Raw genomic sequence first — 27,889 nt, 5'->3', positions numbered from 1 at the left:
TGTCCATAATACAGCCTGTAAATGCTCTCTGATAAGTAGCAGTTGCTTCATGGATGATTTCTGGGTAATAATTGCCTACTATTGTTTCTCCAATCATAATTTTTAGTCGTTCAACTTCGGTGAGAACGTTACTGGGGCAAAGATTCCAAGGACACTTCAAAGAGTAACCCAATCGCTAGCGCTTGGTATACCACTTTCAGTTGCTCCTTCCTCCTTTTTTGAGGTTAATTCCCTTTCTTCTCTTGGGTTTTCAAGCTGCTGCTTTATTTTTTCTTCCTTTTGTTTACTTGTTTAATATACTTTTTCAAATTCTTTAATATCGTACTTAGATCTAATCTGCGAAATATCAAAGAAATACGATATACATCCTGAATCCAATGGGTAATTTCACATATTCTGGTTTACATATGTATTTATTTCATGGTGTCCAAACGCAGCAATATTAAAATTTCAGTCTGGGACTTTGATAGCGGCAATACGTTCCGGCGTAAATGTATATGTTTTATTGATTCTAGCTTTTGGCGCTTCAGGTTGTGGTTGAGGAAGTTAGTGGGGTGGTGGTCAAGCTGCTTTTTCATCTCTTGAGGCTTTTTCTGTTTTTGTCTCCCTTCTCATGAGGTTGATTTCCGTTCTGCTTTCGCTTAAGTTGTGCTTCATTTCTTCTTCATTTTGTTTTCTGTATAGCTTTGCTAATTAAATATTATCTTTCAGAGAACTTTTTGTGCTGTATCAGTTGCTGTAACAAATTTGTTTTGTTTGTTCGGAAACTGGTCTAGCAACTGTTCTGTACCTTCTGTAAATTAAACTTAAGACTCCTGACACGCTGGTATTTGTTGCTTGACAGAATCACGAACGTGGAGATATTTATTAATTGCCTATATTCGCTGTCGAGTTAGTTTTGCTGTATGATATCTCAGGGTTAGCATTATTATGATATGATATACTAATGATTTAATTACACCACTGAGCGGCAGGGATGGTGAAGACAAACGGTGAGTGTGCGGGTAGGTGAACGAGAACGCAAATACGAACGTCAAAGAAAAATAAGCCAAGCAGGTTAGAGAGGCCTCGACCGGTTTGAGTTATTGACCTTCTAATTTCATTTTTCAAAAGGAAGATTTATTTTCAAACAAAGACTTCTCTAAAAGAAGTAGGATTCACCCTCCGTGCTGCTAACGCTGAAGAACGTCAGTGATTCAATGAGCAGGTTCAACTTTGCATAGTATGAAAGGCATGTAATCGCATCTTTAGGGAAATAATTCATTCAGTTCAAGGTACAATTACATTATATATGATAATGAACTTAGTAAATCCCCCATAGAACATTCAGTAAGTACTTCGAGTGTGTCGAACAGTCTTTTATCTTTCTGACAACATATATGTGTCTAGTAGGTAGATGGCCGTAGATATATCTAACATAATTGTACAATGAAGCACTAGTTAACATATACAAAAACGTTGCTACCATGATTTAAAAAGTTCATTGGTGATTTTTGCTAAAATATTACAGCGTACCAGTGGCCGAGAGCACCTTTTATCGGAAGAAAATATAACTATTGTGCGAAAGACGTTCTATCACTGTCTAAAATTATAATTTGATATTATACAGTTAATAATAAACACGTCCCAGCAATGTGATTATATATTAAATTATGCAAGGTCAGACGCACCAGTTGTGTCCTAATTTACACTGTACACGAGCAAGTTGCAGACTACGAAAGGAATAAAAATGATGTTCTATTGCTTTGTTTTGAGGAAACCCATGGAAAATTTCAAAATTATTTTCTATACCATGTTTGTTTTCGATTGTATAGAGATCATTAAAATAGTATACAAAATGTTTCATTGAAAATGATTAGTTTAAGTTTAATAATGTAAGAATAGTCATATAGAACAGACGCTGACGGGAAAGATACCAATGATGCAACAAAGAGTTTTCATTGAACTGCGGACGCCTAGGAAAGTTGTCAGTTTGCCTTATATGACATTATAACGTCATATGTGATAGTGTGATTGTGACGTTTGCACGCATTGGGATGGGGTTCTTCCAATATATTTTAATTAAATTATGATGGAAGTTCCACCCTGGCTCGTGAGGTTAGAAAGTTAAATTAGTGACGAGGTAGATTTACAGCTCTGAGCCCCCAGTCAGCAATGCCGACGGTTAAATTATAGAGAAAACGGAGATGAAATTCAATCAATAACAATTTAATAAATTCGATAATTTAAAAACGATAACTTTCAATCACACGTCTTTCCGTCGACCAAGTGACAATCTAATTCATCTCGTAATTTACAATGAGTTCGATTTTTGCCCTGTCCTTGCATCAACTCATCTCTTTCTTTTCCGCTAATTCCTTCCTTCTTTCTTTTCCTCTAACACCTCCTTCGACTCCGTTTCCCTCTCTACTATCTCCTCCTCCAATTTCTCTCCCAGACTTCAACTTCTCTTGACTTATCTCCTTTCTTCTCATTTCCTCCGTCTCTCTATCTGAGACTACGGGACCAGACTGTAACTGGTCTGTCCCTCAAAGCTTCATGTGAAAAACCACAAGCCGTTAACATATGCTTTATCGAATCTCACCTCACACTAGATCAACAATTAATCATCAGATAAGGAAATCACGGTTTCTGTCACGCATGCGTACATATCGAAATTCCCACACACTTCTTGCAGGGTAAACAATGGCGTAATAACACGGTATCAGTGAATTGTCATACAGACATCAATACATTGCGTCACTTCAGTATATACAGATATATATTTAATCTCATTGTACTACAATCTGACAACAATCAGAGGCATGTCTGTACATTACACAAATATTCAACAATGGCAAAATCTATAATCACATGAACACGTGTGTTAGTCTACTATAAAATACCCACATCGCGAATTACAATATTAACTCTTGCGACGGCTAGCAAGCTATATAATTCTTTACAAATATCAACTCATTTCTTCAAAATATGCAAACATATTAACAAAACAAAGTAATTCTTCGTACTACGATTCTAGTAACAAAGTATATATACGACCTACAATTAAAATGCAGTCGCATCCCACAAAGACCGAACAAAAAGCTCACTCACATTATTTGAAGCTGTCTGTACTTAGAATTTCCTGTTCTAAGATTTTCCCGCCAATAACGAATGGCTATTAGGAGTTACGCTAACCTCTCCTCTGGGAAATTTCTCTTAGCGAACTAATTCTTGCCGAAAGACGCGGAGATGTCATTCTACCCAAATCACGTTCTCTCCCCTATCTCGATTCTGATTGGGTGGCACTGTGACCCTGTCCAATCGTCTTAGTGGCCAGTTCAACCTGTCTGTCTGTCTGCAGGGAAAAGAAGTTAAGACACTCCCCTTTCGTCAGGCAACTTCTTTTGATCTGGACAAACGTTTCCAAACTAGGTGATAATTGGCTATCTGTTGGCTTCGCACTCCTAGGTCCGGCTCTCCACTTGTAGCCACGGCAATCTTACGTAATGGATTAGTAGTAGCCTACGGCAATGTTTAACATCAAACAATGGCTTGTCAGAATTACTTTGATTATACATGTTTCAAACTGGGGCTACTCTGGGTCGGGGTAAACATGACAGTGATATTAAACATATGTTGATATATTGCATATGAAAATTAATATTACGGCAAGGGGTTTCGAATGTGAATAACGCTCTAGTCAAGTATTTAAATGCATTTTAAACAAACCAGAAGTAAAGAAATTAGAGGTGCAGTTACCATGTGGTAGACACGTAACTTTCGGATTTTATGTCCGTCACAATAAAAAGGATTTAAAATTTCAAAATACTTTACATTTGTACAAGTAATGACGATGTGCTTGAAACTAATATCTCAAAATGAAGTACTATGCAGTTTTTAAACTGCCTTAGCATGTATTCTAACATACCACAAGTAAAATTTGTCGACGTCCAGCTACCATCGGGTAGACACGTGACTATTGGATTCTGTCCTGCCTTTGCGACTAGACCAGCCTGGCATTTGTAAGTATAGTTCTGTCCGACCTCAATTTCTGTTCTGCCATTTATTGTTCTTGATCTTGCCGGAGGAGGTGTACACACTGTTGAAACATGAAGATACACATTGGACACTAAACGTCTCTAAAAATCATATGAATATTTCGACATATGTGTGTGCGTGTGTGTGTGTGTGTGTAATTAGGATTTTTAACGTAACTTTAAAAAGATGTTCAGTCATATCGCTACAATGTCTGCAGTGACAGTTTATATTGATGTCTAGCACTGGGGCATCATGCCACAGACATGTAACATGATGTCCCACTCAGTCACAGTATCCTGACCCCAGGCTAACAAGCCCACATACTAGCAGCTGTTAGTACCATTTTGGGAAGTGTTTGGTATGACTCGGCCGGGGATCGAACCCAAGATCTCCTGCTTCCGGGTCCGACGCTCTAACCACTAGGCCACCGGAGCGGTCATCAACCGTCGTAATAAATTAGAAAATCATTCACGTATTCATTAAATAATATTGGACATGAAAATCGTCTTTGCTAAATTCTACAACTTGTTTACTTTAAGGCTACATGTTGAAAAGGTCTTTTATAAACTCTTCACTGTTCAGATTACAATATTGCAAAATTGATATAAAATATATATGACAATTACTGTCTCAATCCCTTTTTGTTGTTTAGCAAAGAAGTCATATACATATTTTTATTTACACAAACATTTTAAATCATTAGACGTGAGTAGAAACATATGATGAGATGATTTCTAATTACATATTAAACCAAACTGAGTAAGGTTTTAATATATCTAGATATTAAACCCCTTGTTCTGTATATATAATATATTAAATGCGTTCTCGTGCAAATCTTGCATTCCCATTGTGATCATTTGAAACATTATGTCTGCTTATTAAAGTAACTAAACCCGATGGTAATGTGATATGCTTTCGCATATTTCTTTGCTTTGAAGACATTTTTTTGACATAAAGTCATGGGGAAGTATTACGCTCTATTACGAAAAGTATTAAGCTTCGTCCGACTACGTCTGCCCACAAGGGCCAGCGGAGAAGCAGCATAGGCAACCAATGGGATGCCAAATGCATTACAAGACTGCCAGTCGCTTAGGCCAAATAGAAGTGGACCACAAAGTTTGATGGCATCCTGGCAGAGGTCATGGGGAAAGAGATCATAGGAAAGTCATCGTATGAGAGCGTTCTGTGTGCAAATGTTATCGGATGAATGGGACAAACCGGTTCTAATTTTTCGGAAGCTATTCTGAAGACAGGCACAAAATATTGACATTGACTGAGCCCACGCGTTAACGAAAGATAACGGCTCAAATGCTTATTTTGGTCGGATCCTGGAATTCAATTTGTGACGTTTTGCCGGGAAGAAAGTGTAAGATATGTTAGTGGGTTCGATGCCTTTGTGCTAACAGTAAGGATAATTTGAAACGTCGTTCAAGACAGAGGCACGCAGGAAAATGTGTGACCTTCTCGACCAGACGGTGTAAAGAATTATGGTGTGTTATACTATCAATCGTAAGGCTCTCATTATAATACTTTGCTCCTGACATTGATTCAGATTATGAAGCAATTTAGTTCAACACATTGCAATTGCACGGAATGTACTATCAAATCTAGCGCTGTAATAAGAATTGTGTCAACCCTTGATGACAAATGTAAAGGAATATATACCTGGAATCAAAGAACAGTGCAGTCGTGGTATAAACGTACTATGTTTTGATGATTTGTTACAAGAACGGATCACTTTCATTGAGTTATAACGGAATTATAGTCTACATGAAAGAACTAGTTACTAAGAAAGTGAGAAGCTTATTAACATGGAAGAACAAGACACATGAGAAACTAAGGAACGCTAAGGAACGGAATGACCCCACTATGCTGGCACAATTCATTTATTACACAGGCACGTCATCACACTTTAAGAGAGAAATTTACTTAGTTCAAATTGACATAAAGCTTTATATGATACTGACCTTCGCAATGCACCACAAAACGCACAGTAAAGGGGTTAAGTATGTGAAACTATTTCATCGGACCCTACCCTCCTATGTGTATGGCAAGCTTGTGCCCTTAGATGTAAAATACATAACTTGGTAGTGAATCATCGTTGGCTCAAATTTATCGACGATGGTTCAGAAGGGTGATTAGTGATATTTAAGAGTATTGTTTGTGGAGCAGTCGGTTATATTATCATTAAAGGCTAATATTTGAGCCTTTGAATGCATGTATTTACATAAGAAGAATTAACTTGGGTGGAATTAACGTTAACTAAATATTGGTGATTTATATTAATCGAGGCTCTGGTTGCGTCCCTATTTAAAGCGTACAAGAGTATGCTTCATCCTTAGACAGAACAGTATGGACGTTCCATTACTTTGTTTTGAGTTGCCCTTATGTTTTATATGTTTGTTTTTAATTAGTCACATTCCATTGGGTAAAAAATCATTAAAAACGTATGCCCGAAAAGAAACAGAGCTTACAAATTACAATAATTAGTTTCAGATTAAGGTACTACTAATGAAACAATATATCGATCAGCTGAAGAAACTACTTACGTAATGAATACAGGTAAAATTATCCTCACTGTACTGGCGCTGACTTGGGTATTTGTGCCTTTGATTCATATGATGTTAAACTGTATTTTGAATCAATGATTATGACGAAAATGTATGGCTTGGACTTTTGCATCAGGATTGCACTGTCTTCACGTGATGAAATTAATTCATAATATACCACAAATACAATTTGTCGAGGTCCAGCCACCATATGGTAGGCACGTGAATGTCGCATCCTGTACCTCTTGTGCGACTCCACGAGCCTGGTATATGTACATGTAGTTGTCTCCGACCTTCACTTCTGTCGTGCTAATAATTGTTCCTGATCTTGCCGGAGGAGTTGGACACATTCTTGAAACATGATGATACACATTGAACACTTGAACACTAATCTTCTTTAATGACGTTTTAGTGCTTTCGAAAATATATAAGGCCTTATATACATATATCCATATTCTATTATAATTTATTTTTTTTCCTTCTCCGCCATTAGCACGACTAGGTTTTAAAATATATGACCAATGCACAATTAGGAGAGAATATGATATCTCAAAATGAGACTTCTGCAACAAATAGCTTATTTAAAACAACTTTCTGCTGGGAATGAGCGCATTATCATTGACGTATCTTCTGTTCAAAGCCGCTATCGTCCGTAACAAACTATTATGATAGGTCAACCAGTCAGAAAGTAAAGTAACGACAAATTGACTTCCGTCGCCCAATGTGGATGCATGTTTTTATATCATTTCTTGCTGAGAGAGTTGGTAGTTGTGGTGCTCGTAAATTGCCACTGTTGGTTATAATGCTTTATTCTAATTATAACTTGTTTTCATACATTTATACCTTTGCACATTTCCATATGTTTGTTCCTAAATACATACTAGAGTTCAATACCAAAAGTTGTTTTATTTAAATTGTATGTTAAGTTCGTAAGGAGCGTGAAGTATTCCAGTTTGTAAAATTTGTTTTCCGAAGCACTTTGACTAGTTGAGAGTAATACAGTAGTGTTTGCATAACCAATATAGGTTTTTTAGGCATGGTGATGAGTACTAACATATAATTGATCACATGATCTATTGGAACTGATTAGTAAGTCATTGACATATTTGTTGAATTGATTTGTAACCGAAAACCATCCTTCCTAAGGTTCTACAATTGTTTGGAATGTATTATTCCATTTTGAGGCTTTATATCACTCGTCTACATTTTTATAGACTTAGGGTAGGGCTTATGAAACTGTCCAATGTTCAGAATATAATCCAAAATGATCATATATGAGAAGGGTGTGTGCTTGCACTTATAGCATCCTTTGTTTTAGACGGATAACCTCTTGGAAGTGACAAATGGAGGTATAAACGTAGCGTTGGATGCATCTACTTAATATTCAGTGAACTTAAATTGATTTCCCCCCGTCGAGTGAATATGCTCAAGTCTTTCTTCACTCTAGCTATGCAACAATATTTTTTCATTTTTAACTTACTGAGTAATTTAATTTTTATTAATTGTTATATTAGCAAGGAGAATGCATGATTTCGATTCGGGATAATACAAACTGTCTCTTACACAGTTATTTCTTTCTTACCATGTTATTAACGCATTTGTTATTAACGCTGTTTCCTGATATTTGAAATTATGCTTTATGGAACATATCAATACATTTCGCTAACATGTACAGGAAAACCTAAACAAGTTTTGGTGCTTATATTGGCTGCTTACAATGGAGCAATCCGACAACATTTATGTTCCATATATGATTGATAAATAGATGATCAAACATGCTTTGTTATGTCAGAACCAGTTTGATGCCAGGACAAGGTCTGCGTATCCAAAACACACTGCATAAATACATTTGAACATGTAAACTTATATTTCCCTGTCGATCAGCGTTTCCTGCTTAATTAAAGGAATATGCAAATCAAATATTTCTTACGTAAAGACTTAGTGCTAATTTCTCTCAGTAATATTGCTTTCTTCCTTTGTTACTTTTCAAAATGTGTATGCCCATACATTTATTTATTTGAAACAATAATAATTTCCTGTTGCTCTTCTGTTTCTATATATTATCAATTTGTATAGTCTTAACTCGAAATTTAATATTCTACTATTGATGCTGATATATTGGATGAATAAACATACCTTTTTCATTATGAATAAAATATGACCCACGTGCATGTCTGGGGTGCAAATGATACAGTTCGTGGACTGTATCGACAATCGTGACATATAAGACCTAATTTATAGAACCCATGTATATGCATGTGCTTCCTTGTTGCATGTAATTTACAGTAATGCTCAATCTTATCGAAACACTCAGATGTTCTCACTGACATTGGAATGCTGATATTCTTACGTCATGTATCATTTCCTGAAATCCGTTTGTGACGGCCGCTTCTCGTGCAGTTGGGTCGATGTTCCGATGATGCAAAGGAATACATTAATTTCACGCCCAGCGCGATTAGCAACAACAATAGGTTTTTGCGCATTATTTGTCTGCAAGACAACTCAATTCAAGTAACATGGTTACTTTTCTTTGAAGCACAATGAAGGCTCGTTGTCCATGTTTTCAATGACGACATCCATAAAAAACTCGTCGAGTAGATGAATGATGGAGGAAATTATTAGTAAGCTGATGAATTTGGTATGCTGCTTCTTCCGTTTATCATTGGAAAGCTTCAAGACTGCATATTTCAAAGACATTTTATCACACCTTTAGGAAAAGTTTCATCCAGTTCAACGTATGGTTAAATGATTTATGATAATGCCCTTAGGAAGTAATTACAAAAAAGATGTAAGGGAGACAAGCGTGTAAACAGTCTTGTATCATTATCACAACATATGTATGTGTTTGGTACGCAAGTGGCCTTAGCGATAACTAGCATAATTGTATGATGAAGTGACAGATAACATATAAGAAAACGCAGCTACGATGGCTCCAAATGGCGATGTTTAGCATATTCATGTATGAATCCGTTCGCTAAATGTTTACAGCAAATCAATGGCCGAGAGCACATCTCATCAGAAGAGAATATAACTATTGTACGAATGGCCTTCTATCATGTCTAAAATTTAAATTTGATATTATAAAGTTAAAATTCAATACGTCCAGCAAAGTGATTAATCATTAAATTATGAAAGGTGCGACGCACTCGATGTGTCCCAGTTTACAAGTACACGAGCACGTTTCAGCCTTATAAATGATAATAATAAAGTTACATAGCTTTGTTTTGAGGATATCCTTGGCAATGAAACTTTCAAAATTATTGTATATATCATGCTTGTTTGCGATTGTAGAGAAGATCATTATAATAGGTATGAGCTCAACGAAACCAAACGTGTCAATGAGAATAATTCGTTTCAGTATAAGTGAGCAAAACTGCAAGAATATACTTTTCACATCAGGAAAATAAAGACGCAAAAAAGTGTAATGATGCAGCGATTAGTCATCAATGAATTTCAGATTCCCAGGATATTTGTGCATTAACGTCACATGTGAGCATTACGTATACACACACGACTGGGGCGACAAAATTGCAATCGCCATCTGGAATTCAGTTTGTGATGTCTTGCCGGGAAGAGAGTATAAGCTCTATCACTGTAGCCGATGTTTATGTAGTAGCAGTACTGATAGGTTGAAACATAGTGCTACAGATACACATGGATGAAGCTTTGAACATGATCGCTGCATCACCATTGGCTTAATATTCAAAGGTCACTGTCATCCATGCAAAACCAGACTAATGTGTCAAACATACAAATATCAGAATAGTATTAAAAAAAACACGAAACATAATGTTATCGCGCAATGCGGAGGTATGTTTGTTGTATTTGTATGTGTTTTATTTCTTTATATTTGCACTGTGTGGGTGGATTGTCAGGATGGTCTTAAATCGTAGGAGGGCTGAAAAACGCACAAGCCATTGTTGACAAAAATTGGTGCTTGGACAATGGATATTTGCATCCTAACCACTGAGCCACCGCAGCTCCAGACTGATGATAAATGAAGAAAGGACCAAAAGCAAACGTATAATGATAGAGAGGGTTAAGCATCTGTGGCGGATGGGACTAATAGTAAGGATATAATGATCTTTATTACAACACATTTATATACAAGAAAGATTGGATATTCTACATCTGAAAATAGCATGCATACTACTGAGGCATAATGACAGTGGCAAAGGCTCTCACTTCGCATGAATACAGTTCATTGATTGACCTAAGTTCTGACATTTTCTTGTCAACAGTGTAACCTTCAAATAACAGTAGTGTCCTCCCAATTATCCCTACACTAAATTGTTAAGATCAAATTGCTAAAAAAGAACGGATCCTAGTTTTTCTCGAAACGCCACATTGACTGCAAATTAATATCAACTTAAAATTTTCCGAACGCTTGTTATTGTTTTAAATTAAATTTAAGTGAAAATCGTTGAAACAATTCAAGACATTGAAATTGCATGGCACGGAAGAACAAATTTAACAGCAATTGTAAATTAATAGCATCATGTGTCCACAATTCCGGCAAGAAATGACATTAGTGAGACCTCAAATGGTGCTAACACTGAAATGATAGGTTCGTGGACGCAATGGTACAAACAATGCAGTTTATGTGTTCTGTTCCCAACATATCACTTCCATATAGACATAAAGGAATTGTGGATAACATGCTAAAACTATGTGATGCCAATAGATCGAAAACGTGAAACATCTACCCGAATATTACGCTGATGAAGGTAAGGGCTTGAACACTCTTGTTAAACTAAACGTATTATAAAGGCATTTTATCTGACCTTTAGGAAAAACGTTCATTTTGTTCAATTTCAACTTAAGCCATAAATGATACTGACCCGAACACGTCATCGCAAAACAGACCGTACTGGTGCAATTGTGTGGAACTTTCTTTGATCTGACTTAATACATACATATCTGTCCGGTAAGGGACTGGCATTAGAGGTAAAATACATAACTACATAATGAAGTGACATATTACATAGCCGAAAACTCAGCGACGATGGTTTAAAATGTTCATTGGTGATACTTAGTAACTTCATATATGTAGCAGTTTGCTAACTGATTACATCATCCCAGTATCCGTATCCTTGAGAGGATATGTTTACATAGGACAAGATAACTATGGTGCGATTGACGTTCTATCACTTTTTAAACTTTAAATTTGATATCATGCAGATGACATTAAACACGGCCCAGTGCTTTTCCTTTTAGACTAAATTATGAAAGGTCAACAGCACTGGTTGTGACCTTTATCAGAATGTACACGAGAATGTTTCAGCCATGGAATAGATAATAAACCTTTTGAAAGTTATGTTCAAAATAACTTTTTTATTATATGCTTGAGTTCGATTGTAGAGAGATCAAGCAAAACGTTTGAATGTGAATGATTAGTTTCCCGTTAATTATGCAAGAACGCTCACATAGAAAAGATAGAGTCTTCATTGAATTTCACATGCCTAGGAAAATTGACAAATCTTCACTTATACGACCTTATAACGTCATATGTGACGTCAAACTATGTTTTGAAATATTGTTTCTGAAAACGTAATGGGAAGGAGTTTTGAATGTGAATAACTATGTAGTCAAGTAGTGAAATGCATGGATACCATACTAAAAGTAAATATTTTCGAGATCCAACTACCAAGTGGTAGATAGGTGACAGTAGGATGTTGTGTCCATCAGCACAAAAAGGTCTTACAATTTCAAAATAATTTACATTTAAGCAAGCAAGGAAGATCCGCCTGAAAATAATATCTATATATGAAGCAATATGAACTTATTTAACTGCCTTATCTTCAATTCTAACATACCACAAGTAAAATTTGTCGAGGTCCAGCTACCATCTGAGAGACACGTGACTGTTGGATTCTGTCCTGCCTTTGGGACTAAACCAGCCTGGCATTTGTAGGTGTAGTTCTGTCCGACTTCCAATTCTGTCATGTCATGTATTGTTCCTGATCTTGCCGGGGGATTTGCACACACTGTTGAGACATGAAGATACACATAGGACACCATAATTCTCTAATATGAATAGTTTAAAAATGTACAATACCTTCATGTTATTCTAGAATAAGACAATCGGGATGATATCTTACTGATCTGTTGAATTGGTATTTACTAGAAAAACTGAAGCATTGATGCTTAGAGAGGGAGATTACATTTGAGTCTAAACTGCGTGCAAATGTTTAGCACCTGAGTTTAGGATAAGTCCTAATGTATATGTCAATATGCAAGCCTGAGTCACTGTTTTCTTCTATCAGTACATCAGCATGAATATATCTTTAAAATTGTTACCGCTGCACATTTATACAATCAAATAATATGTCAAAAAGAGCCTCTCTAAAACAATATGTGAATTTCGAGCATTAGCCTATTTAAAACAGATTTCCACATTAATCGTGTTCATTCGCATTGCCTTTATGTTCGCAGCCTCTGTCATTTATCCCAGACGAGTCGAATGTGTCGACAATGCAACATTCAACAATTTTTAAAAAAAGCGAAATCGACCACCGTTGCTCAGTGTGTGGATGTGTTTTTTTTCCTTGTTTTGCTGTGAGGGTGAATAGCTGGGGAGCTGATAAAATCGTGTGACGTTTGCAAAGCCCTCACATATAGATTTAAAAAGAATAACACAAGTATTTATTGGTAACAATGTTATTGTCTAATTTACACTTGCTTTGTATATTTTTATTAATTTGCCTATCTCCATATATTCGTGCCCCAATCTGAACTGGAGTAAATACGAAAACTTGTTTATTTTAATTTTTTTAAATTTAAAATTAAAGGCCATCAGAATGTATATTATTTTTTTAATAATTTGAAGTTGTCTGCGAACCGCTTTGACTACTCGAAAGTAACAAAGTAGTGTTTGCATACCCAATATAAATTAAGTAGATTTAGTCAAGAGTACATATATATAAGACGAACTGGAAATCATTGAACACTCATCGACATATTTATTGAAGAGTTGTGAACTCAAACGCATCCGTATATATATTGAAACGGTCTTTTTCAAATTGTCCACTGTTCAAAATACAATACTTGCAAAGTGTATATAAAATAATGTTAATATGTACTGTACCAATTGCGTGTTAAATTTGTTATAGATTACTAAAGAAGACACATACTTTTTCAAGTTAAATAACTATTGTATTTTGTTGGACGTCAATATAAACGTATGATCATGTACTTTACATTTACGTTTGACCCCGATTGCTTCTTGAAGTTACTTAGGTTCTTATTTTGGATATTAAGGCATATGCTATATATACAATCTTGCAAAATCATTATTTTGCCCTTGGTGTTCATCATTGTTGACATTTGTGCCGTTATGTATATCATATAAGGTCTCTCAATAACAACAGTCATATGACAGTAGTTTCCTCGAAGTTCTCCATTTCTCCAGCCTAATGATCATAATTCTCTATATATCTCATCCTCGTGTTTCTCGACACACCACTCCGACTTCAAGTTAATATTAACCTGAAACTTGCAGAACGGATGTTTGTGTTTCTAATAAAAATTGAGAGAAATTCTCAGAAGCAATTTAATACATTTAAATTTCAAGGCTTGAAAAAGCACTTTTAGCATTAATGTCACATAAACACCAATTTATTTCCCATTCTTGAGAATAAATGACTCTTAGGACAACTCAAATGGTTCTAACACTGGATCAAACACTGGTACAAACACTGCACATTACGTGCTTTGTTTAAACACAATGACTTCTATTTAGGCATAACGGAATTGCGGATTACATTCTACAAACGTCTTGACCTCATGAACTTGAAAACATGCATTGAATACCCTCATAGAAAGCTAAAGAATGCATGTGCTTCACTAATCAGATCAATTTGATGTATTAGTAAGGCATGTAACCACTATTTAAGGAAAATATTTATTTAGCTCCAAATTACATTTAAAAACCTATGTGACACTGACCTGAGCATAGAATATCATCATACAACAAGCAGTAAAAGGGTGACTGTGGTTCAAAATGTTCATGGGTGATGTTATCTTATCATTCTATCACCATTCGAAATTTAAATTTAATATTAAACATGGTCGAGTACTATGATTCCGTATTATAAAATGAAACGTCATCAGGGGTAGCCGTGTCATTATGTACAATGTACACATGCTCGTTTGTGCCTTATACAGGATAAAAAGAAAGTATCTTTGCTTAGTTTTGAGTAAACCTTTCGAAATGAAATTTTCATGATTACTTTCCTATACTATTTTTAGCAATGTTACAGAGAAGATCATTAAAACATGTATGGGCGTGCAGAAACAGAACGTTTACAAGATAATGATTAATTTGATTTTAAGATAACACACAACAAAAACATACTGCTGACAAGAATATAAAGAGGCAAAACATAGTGTAGTGATGTAGTTGTGTCGTCACGGAACTTCGGATACATAGTCCATGTGCGCATTTCCAATATGTGACGTTTCAATGTCACATGACAAAATGTGTTTTGAAATAATGTCATTGACTCAACATTATTTCATGGGCTTTTAATGAAAATATATCTGCAGTCAAGTAGTGAAAAGCATTGGTAACATTCCACATTTAAAATTTGTCGAGGTCCAGCTACCATATAGTAGACATGTGACAGTTAAATTTTGTCCTGCCCTTGCGACTAGACCAGCCTTGTATTTGTTGGTGTAGATATATCCGACTTTCACTTCTGTCGTGGTATTAATTGTTACAGATCTAGCCAGAGGAGTTGTACACACTATTGAAACATGAGGATACGCATTGAACACTAGATATGCATTGAACACTACAGTTTGTTAATACTCATATAACTAATACCGACATAGGCAATACGTTAATAGTTTTCTGAAACGAGAAAAAATATCTTACAACTATATTATTGCGGTTGTTGGAACCAAACATGAAACAAAACTGAGACTGAGATTACCTAGACGCTTGTGCTTGTGAAATATTAATCCTTATCTATATGTCCTTTTTTAGGTATACATCACGTTTTCATATTTCTTTCGATCAACACGAATATATCTTAAACGTAGTACCAAATATAATATTCATGTATGCAAGTAATGATGATGTACCAGAAACTAGTATCCAAGTGGGTTCCATGTTTTAGATATTTAAAATAGCTTTTCAACTGAATTGTTCATATTATCATTGACATAGTTTCTAAAATTCGCTGCCAGCCATACAACATGAATCGTATGTTTCGATCATACAAACAAGAAGTAAAGTTGCCTTAGTCGATCAGTGTGGTTATATATTTGTATACGTTTTTAAGGTAAATATGAACTGATTGAATAACAAACTTCGTTTATTAAATTTAATGATAAGTGCCAAATAAATGTACGCTTTTCAGTTTGACGACATTTATTTTGCTAAATTCTTTGTGTATTTAAAAGTAAGGTATTGTGTTTGCATATAAATGTACGTTTATTTAGTCATGAATAGTATGATATAAATGATTACATCACAATTCGCAATAAATTAGCAAATCTTTACCATTTTTATTCAGCCATTTTAGACATGAAAATCATTTTTGCTAAAGTCATACAATTGCTGTGAACGTATTTGTTGCTACATGTTAAGGGGGTCTTTTATAATTTCTCAACTGTTCAGAACACAATATTGCATATTGACAGAAAATGTATCTGACACTTACTGCGTCAACGGCTATTTTCTAGTTTAGCGAAGAAGTCATATACATATATAAATGTACACAAATATCTCAAATCATTAGAAGTAGCAAGAAAACAAGTATATTCACGTCCAAAACCAAACTAACCACGGTTTATGATACATTAGTAATGTATGTAGATATAGAACGTTGCTTTATATTTGTAGTCTTCAAATCCGTTCTCGTGCAAATGTTGCATCCGCATTGTGACCACTTGCAAAAATATGTCTTTTTAGTAAGTTAACTAATGCTGATTTTAAAGTGACATGATTTCGCATATTTCTTTGCTTTGAAAACCTTTTAGAAATACAGACATGGGGAAGTATATCTCTATTACGAAGAGGATTAGGCATGTCCGACTAAGTCTGCCCAAGCGAACCTGGATAGGCTACAGATCGGACCTAAATAAGTTGCAATACTTATAGAAGCTTAAACACCGTTGAAGTGGACCACAAAGCCTAATGACATCCTGGCGGAGGTCGTGGATGAAAGGATGGAATGGAATCCATTGTATTAGAACTTTCTGTCCGAAAATGTCATCGCACGTATGGGTCGATCCAATTCTAATTTGTCGGAGTCTATTCTGAGGGCAGGCCAAATAGCTTTGGCATTGACTTAGCCCACGCATCAGATTTATTTCAGTCGCCTCCTGAAATTCAATTTGGATCGTATGTCCTGAACGAAAGGGTAAGGTATATCAGTGTAGCCGATACGTTTATACTAGCAGTAATGATAATTTGAAACCTAGTGCTACGCAGAGAGATGTGTACAGTCGTGTGGCCTTCTTCATCAGACAATGTCATGTATTGTGTTGTATTGAAATATCATTTGTAAGACTCACATTTTGATACTTAAGTCCTACATTATTTCAGTTTATGACATTCAGATATATTAGCTGAAGCAAATTCAGTTAAAGACATTGGAATTTCAAGGTATCTATGTGAAAATCAAGCAGTGTAATAAGAACGTGTTCAATCATTGATAATAACTGAAAATTAAAATATACCCGAAATCAAAAGACAGTGCAGCCTTGGAGGTAACATCACGTGTGTCGATGATTGTTTTGTCCGGAACCGATTACTTCCTTTATTGGATGACGGAATTGGGGTTTACATGCGAGATATATTTTATTCGAAAGTGAAGAGCTTAACAACACGGAAGAGCAACACATATGCGAAGATTAGAAACGGAATTACACGAATAAGCAGGAGCCATTCATGTATTACACTGGCACGTTATCTCACACGTTAAGGAAGAAGATTGCTTAGTTATAACATGATAATAATCTTAGCAATACACCATAAAACACGCAGTAAAGTGGTACAGTATGTGGAACTATTTTATTGAACCCCCAATCTAACTATGCGTTCGGCAAGCAGGTGCCAATAGAGGTAATATACATAAATTGGTAGAGAATCATCGTCAGATATTACACCACTTACCTTGAAAGTAACATAGCTTTTAATGTGTTGGTATAAAGTAATACTGATAAATGAAATTGTGAACCGTCCATGGCGCAATAATACGTATATATTTATATGTGAAGTTGGCCTCTATAGTTTAACTTTTCTCCTTATACGCTTTCCCCCTAATAGAAAAAACAAACTAACTCAATATTTTTGAAGTAGTTTTCGAATCTCTTGGATCATGGAAATTCGATAGGTGGCAACCTGATTATTCTTAAAGATTTCAATTTTCACTTCGACTGTCCCGGAAACCTAAACACATAAAAACTCCTATATTCCATTAGTGTATTCAACCTTACACAATCAGTTAAACATCCCACCAAACAACATGGTCACATTTTAGACTGGGCTCATTACAGACCTGATAATAACATTATACGGTCCTCCCTGGTATCCCACAAACCTGAATCATATCACCTCTGCATTATATGCCATTTTGACGTATCAGTCCCTATCCCTCTGCCTTTATCTGCTACTAAGAGAAGCCTATGTATGATAAATATAACCAAAGAAATGCATGACGTCCAAATAAACAAAACAACTTGCTTACCTACTACAGCAGGACAACTCGATAACTGCCTGCGTTCATTGCTCGACAAACATGCCATCTCAACCAAGTGCACAGTATTAATGCGTAAGTGTTCGCCATGGTAATGCAGTGTTAAGGACCAACTTCGCACTGCTAAAAGACTGAGAGGCTTTGGCTTTCCACCAGACTCAGTATTCATATGCAAATATATGAAACCGCTAAGAAGAATGTCAAAAACATAACCCATGCAGATAAATCAGCCCACTACACTCCTAAAATCATGGTAAGTTCCAGCTGCAAAGAGCTTTCGATATTACTAATAAGCTAATGTCAAGGAACAAATCAACACAACTTCCAACTACCTTCTCTCCAGTCGACCTTCCGGGCATGTTTGCAAATGTCTTCTGTGACAAAGTACAAACCATTAGAGATAAGCTTGACACCACAATTTCAGTTGACTCATCGTCACCACACAGTTGGGATACATAATTTGAGCGGCAGCCAATAGCAGCATTTGAACCCGTCTCTATGATTTCGTTCGTACAATCCTGACGAAGAATGCACTAAAGTTATGCGAACTTGTTCCAATTCCAATATCACTGCTGCTTGAATGCTTAGATTCAGTATTGCCTTTATTAACTGACGTTATTAATTTATCTCTCTCTTCAGGAGAATTCCTATTATTTTTCAAAACTGCCATTGTAAATACACTGCTAAAGAAACGAACACTATACCATAATTTAAAGAACTACCGACCAGCTTCTAATCTCCCATTCATATAAAAATCTTAGAAAAGGTTATTCTATCCCAGCTTTTATATAATCTTAATTTATACAGCCTTTTTAGCACGCTGCATATCGCGTTTGCCACTGTACTGAAAATACACTTCTAAAAGTAGTTACTGACATTTTATCTGCTTTGGATAGCGGAAAGATTACAGTCCTAACCCTCTTTGATTGTCTGCAGCATCTGACACAATGACCATGATTTATTACTTCGCCGTCTCCAGCATGTATTTTGGCATTCATGATACAGCCCTACTGTGGTCCAAATCCTACTTGGTCAATATGACACAAATTGTGTCTGCAAATGGAATACACTCAAGCCCACTTGATCTATGGTGTGGTGTTCCACAGGGGTCTGTTCTTGGATCTGTTTTCTTCATTATATACACTCAGCCGCTCTCAAGTGTCATAGATCATCATCCAGTGTCTCACGAAACTATACAAATCTAGCAACCCAAATGAAGTTGATGCTACCATCCAAGGTGTAGAGAGGTGCATTTCTGATGTGAAATCATGAATAGCATGTAAAAACTGCATATGAATGATGATACAACTGAGGACATTCTGATCACTGCAAAAAGACTTTCACATTCACATCCTTTATATCAAACAACGAATATCAGTAACACCAACATTAAATTCACACAGTCAGTACGAACCCTAGTTATTACTCTGGACAGTACTTTCCCATTGCACCCACATGTCATGAACATATGCAAGGCTGCAAATCTTGGGCTGAGACGCATTAGCTCCATTCGCAAATATCTTTCAGTTGATGCCACTAAAACACGTGTGTGTTCATTAGTACTTTCAAGACAGGACTATTGTAACTCAGTTACATCCGGTTCATCTCAATATATACTCAAAAAACTTCAAAACGTTCAAAACACAGTTGATCGGATCGTATGTAGAGTATAAAGACCAGAGCAGACCTTCCCGCTACTCTCTACTCTACAATGGCTATCCATTCGATCCACAATCAAACACAAAATTTGTTCTTCGTGCTACGTTTCATTGACGGACTATAGTCCAATAAACCTATCCGACCTCACGCATATGTACACGCCAGCAAAGTACTTACTGTTCTCATCTGGCAATAATATCCTTATTACTTCCACTATGAAAACGAAGTCATATGGACAACGTTCGTTCGCATACCAGGGCCCAGCAACATGGAATGAATTGATCACAAAGCTTAGACAAAAAGGCACAGTGATCCCATTCATTAGTGCTCTTAAAACTCACTTATTTCGACTGCAAGAACAAACGTAAAGACCAATATTTACTGGTAATTTATTGTGTCGGTAGATGTATGGGTGATATATATCAATTTGTAATTGGTTAATATAGATGGATAGGATGAGAGATATTGCACTCCTTGCATTCCTAGATATATGAATGATTGCTTGTGTGCTTAGAAAGGTAACATTCAGCAGCATTCGTCGTTTTGTTGCGTATATATCATCCCATTGGCAAATTTTCTTGTAGCAAGGGTCATTTTCAGTGGATTCCTGCAGCAAAGCGATTACTCATATCAGTCAATTTTAAAAGCACAATAACATACACTGTATGGTATGTGTTGTTATAATCTTTCTTTACAAATCCGCTTTATCAGATCATTTTCAGTTGTTTATTATTATCATTGCATTCATTTGTTTTTTTGTTCCATTAATGCATCATGGATTGCTTTTATCACAGGACAAGTCTTACCTGTTCTCATTATCATATGTGTTTATAATAATTTTGATAAAGAGACAGGTAAACGCCATGAGTTTTGATATATATGAAATAATGGTTTAAATTTATAGAAGACAAGCATGCGTTTGTTAATTACATTGTTCCCGAGAGTGTGTTAGAAGTACGTATTTTCGTCAAATAAATTGCTTAATAGCATGAGATAAGCAATTATTTAACATGTATATCCATGATAGACAGATAGACGGATCAATAATATTTTATAAATAAGTATATGTCTGAAGTTAATCGATGTATCATTCATATATATATATATATATATATATATATATATATATATATATATATATATATATATATATATATGAGAGAGAGAGATAAAGAGAAAGAGAGAGAGAGATGAACCCTTTGAAGAGATTCAGTCATGGAATATGTTTTGAAATACTGAATATATTTTCTGTATTTGAACATTGTACTACCTTAAATTTCTATACTGATTGGTCCATTCATTGTCATCAAGTGATGATGAATTTAGTTTCGAAATCGGTTATTTATACGACAGAATATAATACATTAAGAACTTCTAAAATCATTTGAAGCGTCTTATTTCTTTCTTTCAATCGATGATTTAACAATGTTATTACACATTTGATGCTATCCTAATTACTTCAAATGTTTGCCGTGGTTTGATTCAACGTCAGCTGTTTTAAGTTTTCCATGATTGAAATTGGAAGCTAGTGTATTCTACTAAATAGAGGAATCAGCTTACAACGGAAGCACATTGTTGCATTATGAAATACTGCATTTTTGGACGTAATTAGCACATTTGAAAAGCGTGATAATCGATTAAAATATAATACATGGTAATGTATTGCCAAACATGTGGACATTGTGTTCATTTAAAGTTTATTTTCTTAACTGTTAGGTTTTTCATTTTTTAAAACCGATCATGTTGGAATTTCTGCTGACTGAAAGCTATTGACAGTCATATTGTCATTGTAATATGCCGTTGTCATAACAATGATATACATTATTTACTTACTGAGAGTAATACTTTACCTTCACAGTCAATTTAAAGTTTATCACACGATGTCGCTCGAAGTCAAGCTCGTGCCAAATAGTACGCATATACCACTGACAAATGCCATCGTCAGTACAAGTGCTAGGCATTGAAAGTCATAATGGTATGTTTGGGTGACATTCAAAACTAATATTCTCTAATTGAATAGCTGTTTCATACTTTGCAATGAGCCAGGTCTTGTATCACTTGAGTTGATCATTTTGGCTGATTAATAAGCAATAACGCTGACATACCTTTACGTGGTTCCATTTATATACACGTACAGCTGCATACTGCACACAGATTTAAGAACATGTGTTAGGTCTACAATGCAAAAAATCTGCTTGTACACAATGTAAAGCTAAATTATGCGAACACTAACCTGAGTCAGGCAAGCAAGTCTAATGTCATATGTTGCATCTTGGCATAAAATATAATACAGGAAAGGCGGTCTTTTAATCGAAATCATGGAAACATAAAACTCATGAGTTTGGTATTATAGAACAAGGTGTCGTTAACCCTGAAGATTGTTATTGGCTGAAATACTGTGGGAACACAGTTTGATGGTCTAGACAGAGTTGTATGTTCTCCAGACTTATTTCTAATCAATATTCATAGCATATATAAAGCTGTAAGAGTTTAGTATAATTAAAAATGTCCTCTCTTGCGTCATTGGGTTAAGCAGTTTCATTTCATTTGGTGAACATTACGTAAACAATATTCAGTTTACCTTTTGAGCACTCTAAGACAACTGCTAAAACAAGAATTCTTTAAGCGAATATTATTCTTAATCGCAGTAGCAAATATTTATTAAACGCGTAAAATTATTATGATCTCAGAAGTTGCTCTCTCTATACTAACTTATACAGAAATAATAATTTGTAAATATTTACCTGCGGAAGATTTCTGACAGCCTTATAAAAGCATTTTGTCGCCTTGATTAGTTTGGATTATATCATAGTCTCATTTAGAAGTTGGCCAGTAACGTTCATTCTGAACTAATTAAGAGCACAGCACGTATTTATGTGTTCACATACTTCTACAGACCCCTCGGCTGTAATGCGCGTGAATTTCGCCATAACACCTTCACGTTGGCGTTTCTCACAATCAATTCATTACAATCGGCATCTGAGCTACCAAAGAGAAAGCACCCTAAATTAATATATCTTGATATGACGTTATTAATATACCACAGTGAGAATTGTAGCGATATGACAAATTTTCGTTTTGCGGTCAATAAATATACACAACAATATACATTTTAATGCAGATTAAAAGTGTTAAGCTTCATAATGTCTACTGACAAGCCCCTTTCCACGCATGTAATGCCTAAAGTCAAGAAGGTGGATAGTAAATAACTGATTTGCATTAAAGTTAATTTGTTTTATAGCCGATTTATTTCTATGAAACCCATTTTGTCAAGTTTAATAAACTTATGTAAGCAAGCGAAGATTCTTATAGTCTTTACACTTGGCTAGTGTAATACAGTTTTCTTTAGGCGTAAGACAGATTCTTTAAACTTAAGACGTAAGCGTAAGACGGTTTGCGTAAGATATTCGTCCCTAGACATTCATTCATTCAAACGTGTCAATTCGATATATCTACTTACTTTATCAAATTAGTTAATGTGTATGTATTTCGTATGCATTAATGGTCTTATTTTAAGGGCGTAAACTCGTAAATATATATATATATATATATAGTATAGAGAGAGAGAGAGAGAGAGAGAGAGAGAAAGAGAGAGAGAGGTAGAGAGAGAGAGAGAGAGAGAGGCAGAGAGAGATATAGACAGAGAGTGAGCGCGGAAGAGAAATGGCTGAGAACAGGAATCACATTTTGAACAGTATATTTATTGCTTTAATATATCACATTGCTTATCAATTTTCGAATTCACTGGTCAAATATTAAACAAACACGCGTCACTTATTGTTTCTTAATAGACCAACCTTGCTTATTATGTGGAGGTTAAATTGCTTGCTCCATATAAATTTTTCATGCATTAAAATACGTGATTGTCGTTGGAGATGTTTTTAATTATCTTGCGCAATTTACAATTATATATGACAAGAGCATTTATGTATGTATATCCTTGACGCATCTATGTGAGATCAGTTTGGTAAATTCATTACAGAAATATAGATCTTGGTCAGTCTGGAGAATGCTAAATTCAGATATAAAAATATATCAACATAATATATCAAAAAAGACATACACTGTTTTTACGAAAAATTCGATTATACCGGCGCCGAACACAACATGTCTCTTTCTATCTGTATATCTATATATCAATTTATCTATCTGCATAATATATGTAGATAGATAGATAGATAGATAGATAGTTAGATAGTTAAATAGAGAGAGAGAGACAGAGAAAGACAGAAACGGAGAGAGACAGAGAGGCAAGCAGAGAGACAGACGGAGAAAAGAGCAGAGTGTGCAACATATACAGAGATATAGAGAGACAGATAGACAGAGGGTTGCAAATATATCATAAATAGAAGGAAAATATATATTCAGAATTATATCGGAGAATGTTAGATGACGCTAAAACAAAATCATAACTGTTATCAATACGAATACATGACATTATAATACAAGCTAATCAATTTGTACTCTTAGAAGATTCCAACGCGGGTCCATAGGGAAAGTGGTGAGCTAGGCATATTGACGTAGCAGACACTCCTATATGTTAACTTAGTTGCATACAGTTGTTGTTCTTATTTTTTTAGACTGTAAGTCCATTGCTCAGTACACGATAGGCCATACACGGCGGCCAGTATTAATGGTGGAAGAATAACTGGTGAAAAACTCGAAAAAACTACGATCCAACTAGAAGCTACTAGCAAACTTTATCACTTACCCACGTTGGCCGAACACTATATATGAGATGGTAGTGATCCGTAAAGTAATTACAGTATATATATATATATATATATATATATATATATATATATATATATATATATATATATATATATATATATATATATATATATATCGCTTTTAAACTTGCGGCATAACACTTATTATATTTTACCTGGAATATAACAGTAACCTGTGTAAATCAAGCAGCTTCACCACTTTCATTTCGTAGTTAATATAAATCGTTTCTTGTACTCTCTGTGCATGTAAATGATTAACAACGCATGAAAGTCATGATTACAAATTTTGATGTTTATTCATTTGATTTTGAACTGGTTTACCCATATGAAACATTTGATCATTAGATGTAAATGTATGACGTTGTTTATTCTTCAAATGCACATTCACTTTCATCCATAAACTTTCACCCATAATTTAAGATGCCGACAATTTACACTAAATTCAGTTTTGTCAAATATCCATTTATTTTCTTCAGACATGTTCGTTAGGAATATGTTAGAGTTAGTTATTTGCAACTCTATTTATTTATATTTCGTTGGTGTATGTCAATATCTTTAATTTACAAACTAAAGTTGTATTCATCTTGGTCCTGTTGTAAATATGGTCAATTTTATTACCGCCACACCAGCAAGATTTAACATCGTGTAATCGCTATACGTCCGGAATGGATGTTATATCAACATGACATTTTAACATAAACACATATTCTAATGATTTCTTTGTCTGAAATACAAACGATACCAATACAACTGATGCAAATATAACAATAAATACAGCCGTGACATGGGCAAGCTTGAAAATATTGCTTTACCTATGCAACCCGAGTGGAAAATCATTATGACATTTTTTCCTCGAAATTAAATCTTATAATGTCTTGCAATGTTAAATGAAAATGATGCTGGGTTCACTGTTGCTATGTCCAAAACAGCGGATTTCTTGAAAATTTTGTTTATATACATCATTGTCATGTCAGCCAGGGTTTTCAACAAATAACGTAATATGGTAAAAATTCTAAATGGTTTTGTGTCATTAGATATTCAATATATCTGTCAAAGTGGCCATCTTGAAAAAAGGTTATTATTGATCCTAAGGAATAAAAAGCATCATTTTGTATAGTGTCTACACCAGAGAACATTTTATTACGACAAAGTTGTTCCTAAATATAAAAGATACTAATCTGGTATCCAGCATGGCAACCACAGAAAAAAATCCCAAATATCTTGTTATTCTTAATCGACCAGAAAAACTAGTATGGTACATAGTAGGCACGTACTATTGTGTCGATATATATATATATATATATATATATATATATATATATATATATATATATATATATATATATATATATATATATATATATATATATATATATATATATATATATATGTGTGTGTGTGTGTGTGTGTGTGTGTGTGTGTGTGTGTGTTCATCACGGCCAGTGGCTCTATTCTATTACAACTCCTATTAAATGGTGTCTTATTGGTCCCTATAATGCCATTTAATCAAAACATTTTCTGAATCAATGTCGATATCAGCATGGGGTATAGACAAAACGTCTTCCGGTGATTTCAAATTCGTCTTAGATGCCAGTGGCCAATCTTCTACTTCTAATATAACTGAAAGAACGGCCAGCCTGAAAATCTTTGAATCACTACCTATTTGTTAAGATAGCTGGTAATAACACTAGATACATTGTCATTGCTGGTCACATTATCAATCACGTACACAGGTCACACTTTGTGGGTGGTTTTGAAGTAATGTTATGCACAATTATATTAATTTGGTGGAGGTCAAGGTCTATGGTAAATGTAACTGGAAGTTTACCAATGGATTCCACAAAATATCATTAGTTGTGTGTCACTGACCAAGACCAAACTTTGTGATATATCACATGCGGGTTATGGAAAACTGATGTTGATTTTAGGGTCTCATGGTCAACGGTTACAGGCAATGTTACTCAAGTAAATAGAATGGTTTCATCACATTAAAATGCATCCTTTATCATAAATAGTTGGGGACCTGGAGAACCACGTGACTATCTAAAAGTAATAGCAATAGCCTTAGTTTATGATTTTAAACTTTCTTTAATTGATAGTTTACCAAGGTTTTCTTTAAAAATGAAACAATCATTTAACATAGTCATATCACTATGACGAGATGGCAATGATAGGTAAAGGCTAGCGCTTTATACCACTCAGACAAGCTTGGCAACTCCGTAGGTTGATGATGTAAGGTTTTAAGCACTTTGGTACCTTAAGCTTCACCTCATTTCTTCTTTGACCTGTGAATAATATAGAGCTATAAATTATCTAAACGCACTATCAATTATAATGGTAATTAGATTTTTCTTAGCAGCAAAGAACATTTTAAATTTTAATTTTTACATTTTAAAAAAAATAATTTGAACAATAATTTCTCTGTCACCTTCTAGAATGGTCGCAACTAATTTGAATTGTGTCCTACCGTCGGATTTAAATAAAAGAGAACTCTTAGTTGAGATAAAATCTACTTACCGGGTCTGCCACCACACAGGTACACACACACACACACACAAGCATGGACATATATTTACTTGTAAAAACTATTAAAATAATGATTTATTTATACCTGTTATACAATTAGACACATTAGCTTAAATTTGAGAATGCCAATTTAGTTTGTAATTCGTAGTACCTTCAAATTAAGATTAAATTTGTTAAAGTCAATAAGGCATGACACATGGTTTCAGTATTTTGAGTACGTTTCAGGCTATTAATCTCCTGCACGTCTTTCTCTCTCTTTATTGATTATATTTATACCGAACAAAACATCGTGAATAAATAAAGGTTAGGGGTTATTGTGACTACAATGTGTAGCTTTTGTGTTATTTTATTGACTGAATCATTACTTTTAGAATGTTGCAGTAAGCAAAATTAAGTATTCATTTGAAAAATGATTTAATTTAAATAAATAAATATTCTTCAAACAGAATAGATAATTTACACTTTCAAGCTTACTTGCATTCTTAACCGTCATCCCTGAAGTAAAATACAATACAAAATGTACGAGAATTATACGCTGACATTAAAACACAAAGCAAACCTGACTATATCATTAGTCTCCATGGAAAGGTTTCATTGAATGTTCAGTGATATAAATGACCTGCATAATATGTGTATCAATATAGACTCTTTATTGTCACCGCGTCGTATCTAATATTTAGTTCGCTTGTTCGTC

At 34.8% G+C, this 27,889-nt stretch overlaps 1 protein-coding gene across 1 annotated transcript in view; it reads right to left on the bottom strand.

Annotated features, from left to right (window-relative positions):
• LOC149772634 (sushi, von Willebrand factor type A, EGF and pentraxin domain-containing protein 1-like) overlaps positions 1 to 27,889 on the bottom strand; it is a 112,859-nt gene that overhangs the window by 14,569 nt on the left and 70,401 nt on the right. Inside the window, exons 3-4 of the mRNA XM_089947541.1 lie at positions 12,386 to 12,556; positions 3,911 to 4,081 (exon numbers count right to left, since the gene is read on the bottom strand). Of these exons, the coding sequence (XP_089803667.1) occupies positions 3,911 to 4,081; positions 12,386 to 12,556 (342 nt within the window). The remainder of the gene's footprint in view (positions 1 to 3,910; positions 4,082 to 12,385; positions 12,557 to 27,889) is intronic.

This window comes from Sinohyriopsis cumingii, unplaced genomic scaffold (genome assembly GCF_028554795.1).
Source record: "Sinohyriopsis cumingii isolate HCF-2022 unplaced genomic scaffold, ASM2855479v2 utg001328l, whole genome shotgun sequence".
Classification (NCBI taxonomy): Eukaryota; Metazoa; Mollusca; class Bivalvia; order Unionida; family Unionidae; genus Sinohyriopsis; species Sinohyriopsis cumingii.
Note: the sequence above shows the minus strand (reverse complement) of the source record. Positions and strands in the feature narration are given on the sequence as shown.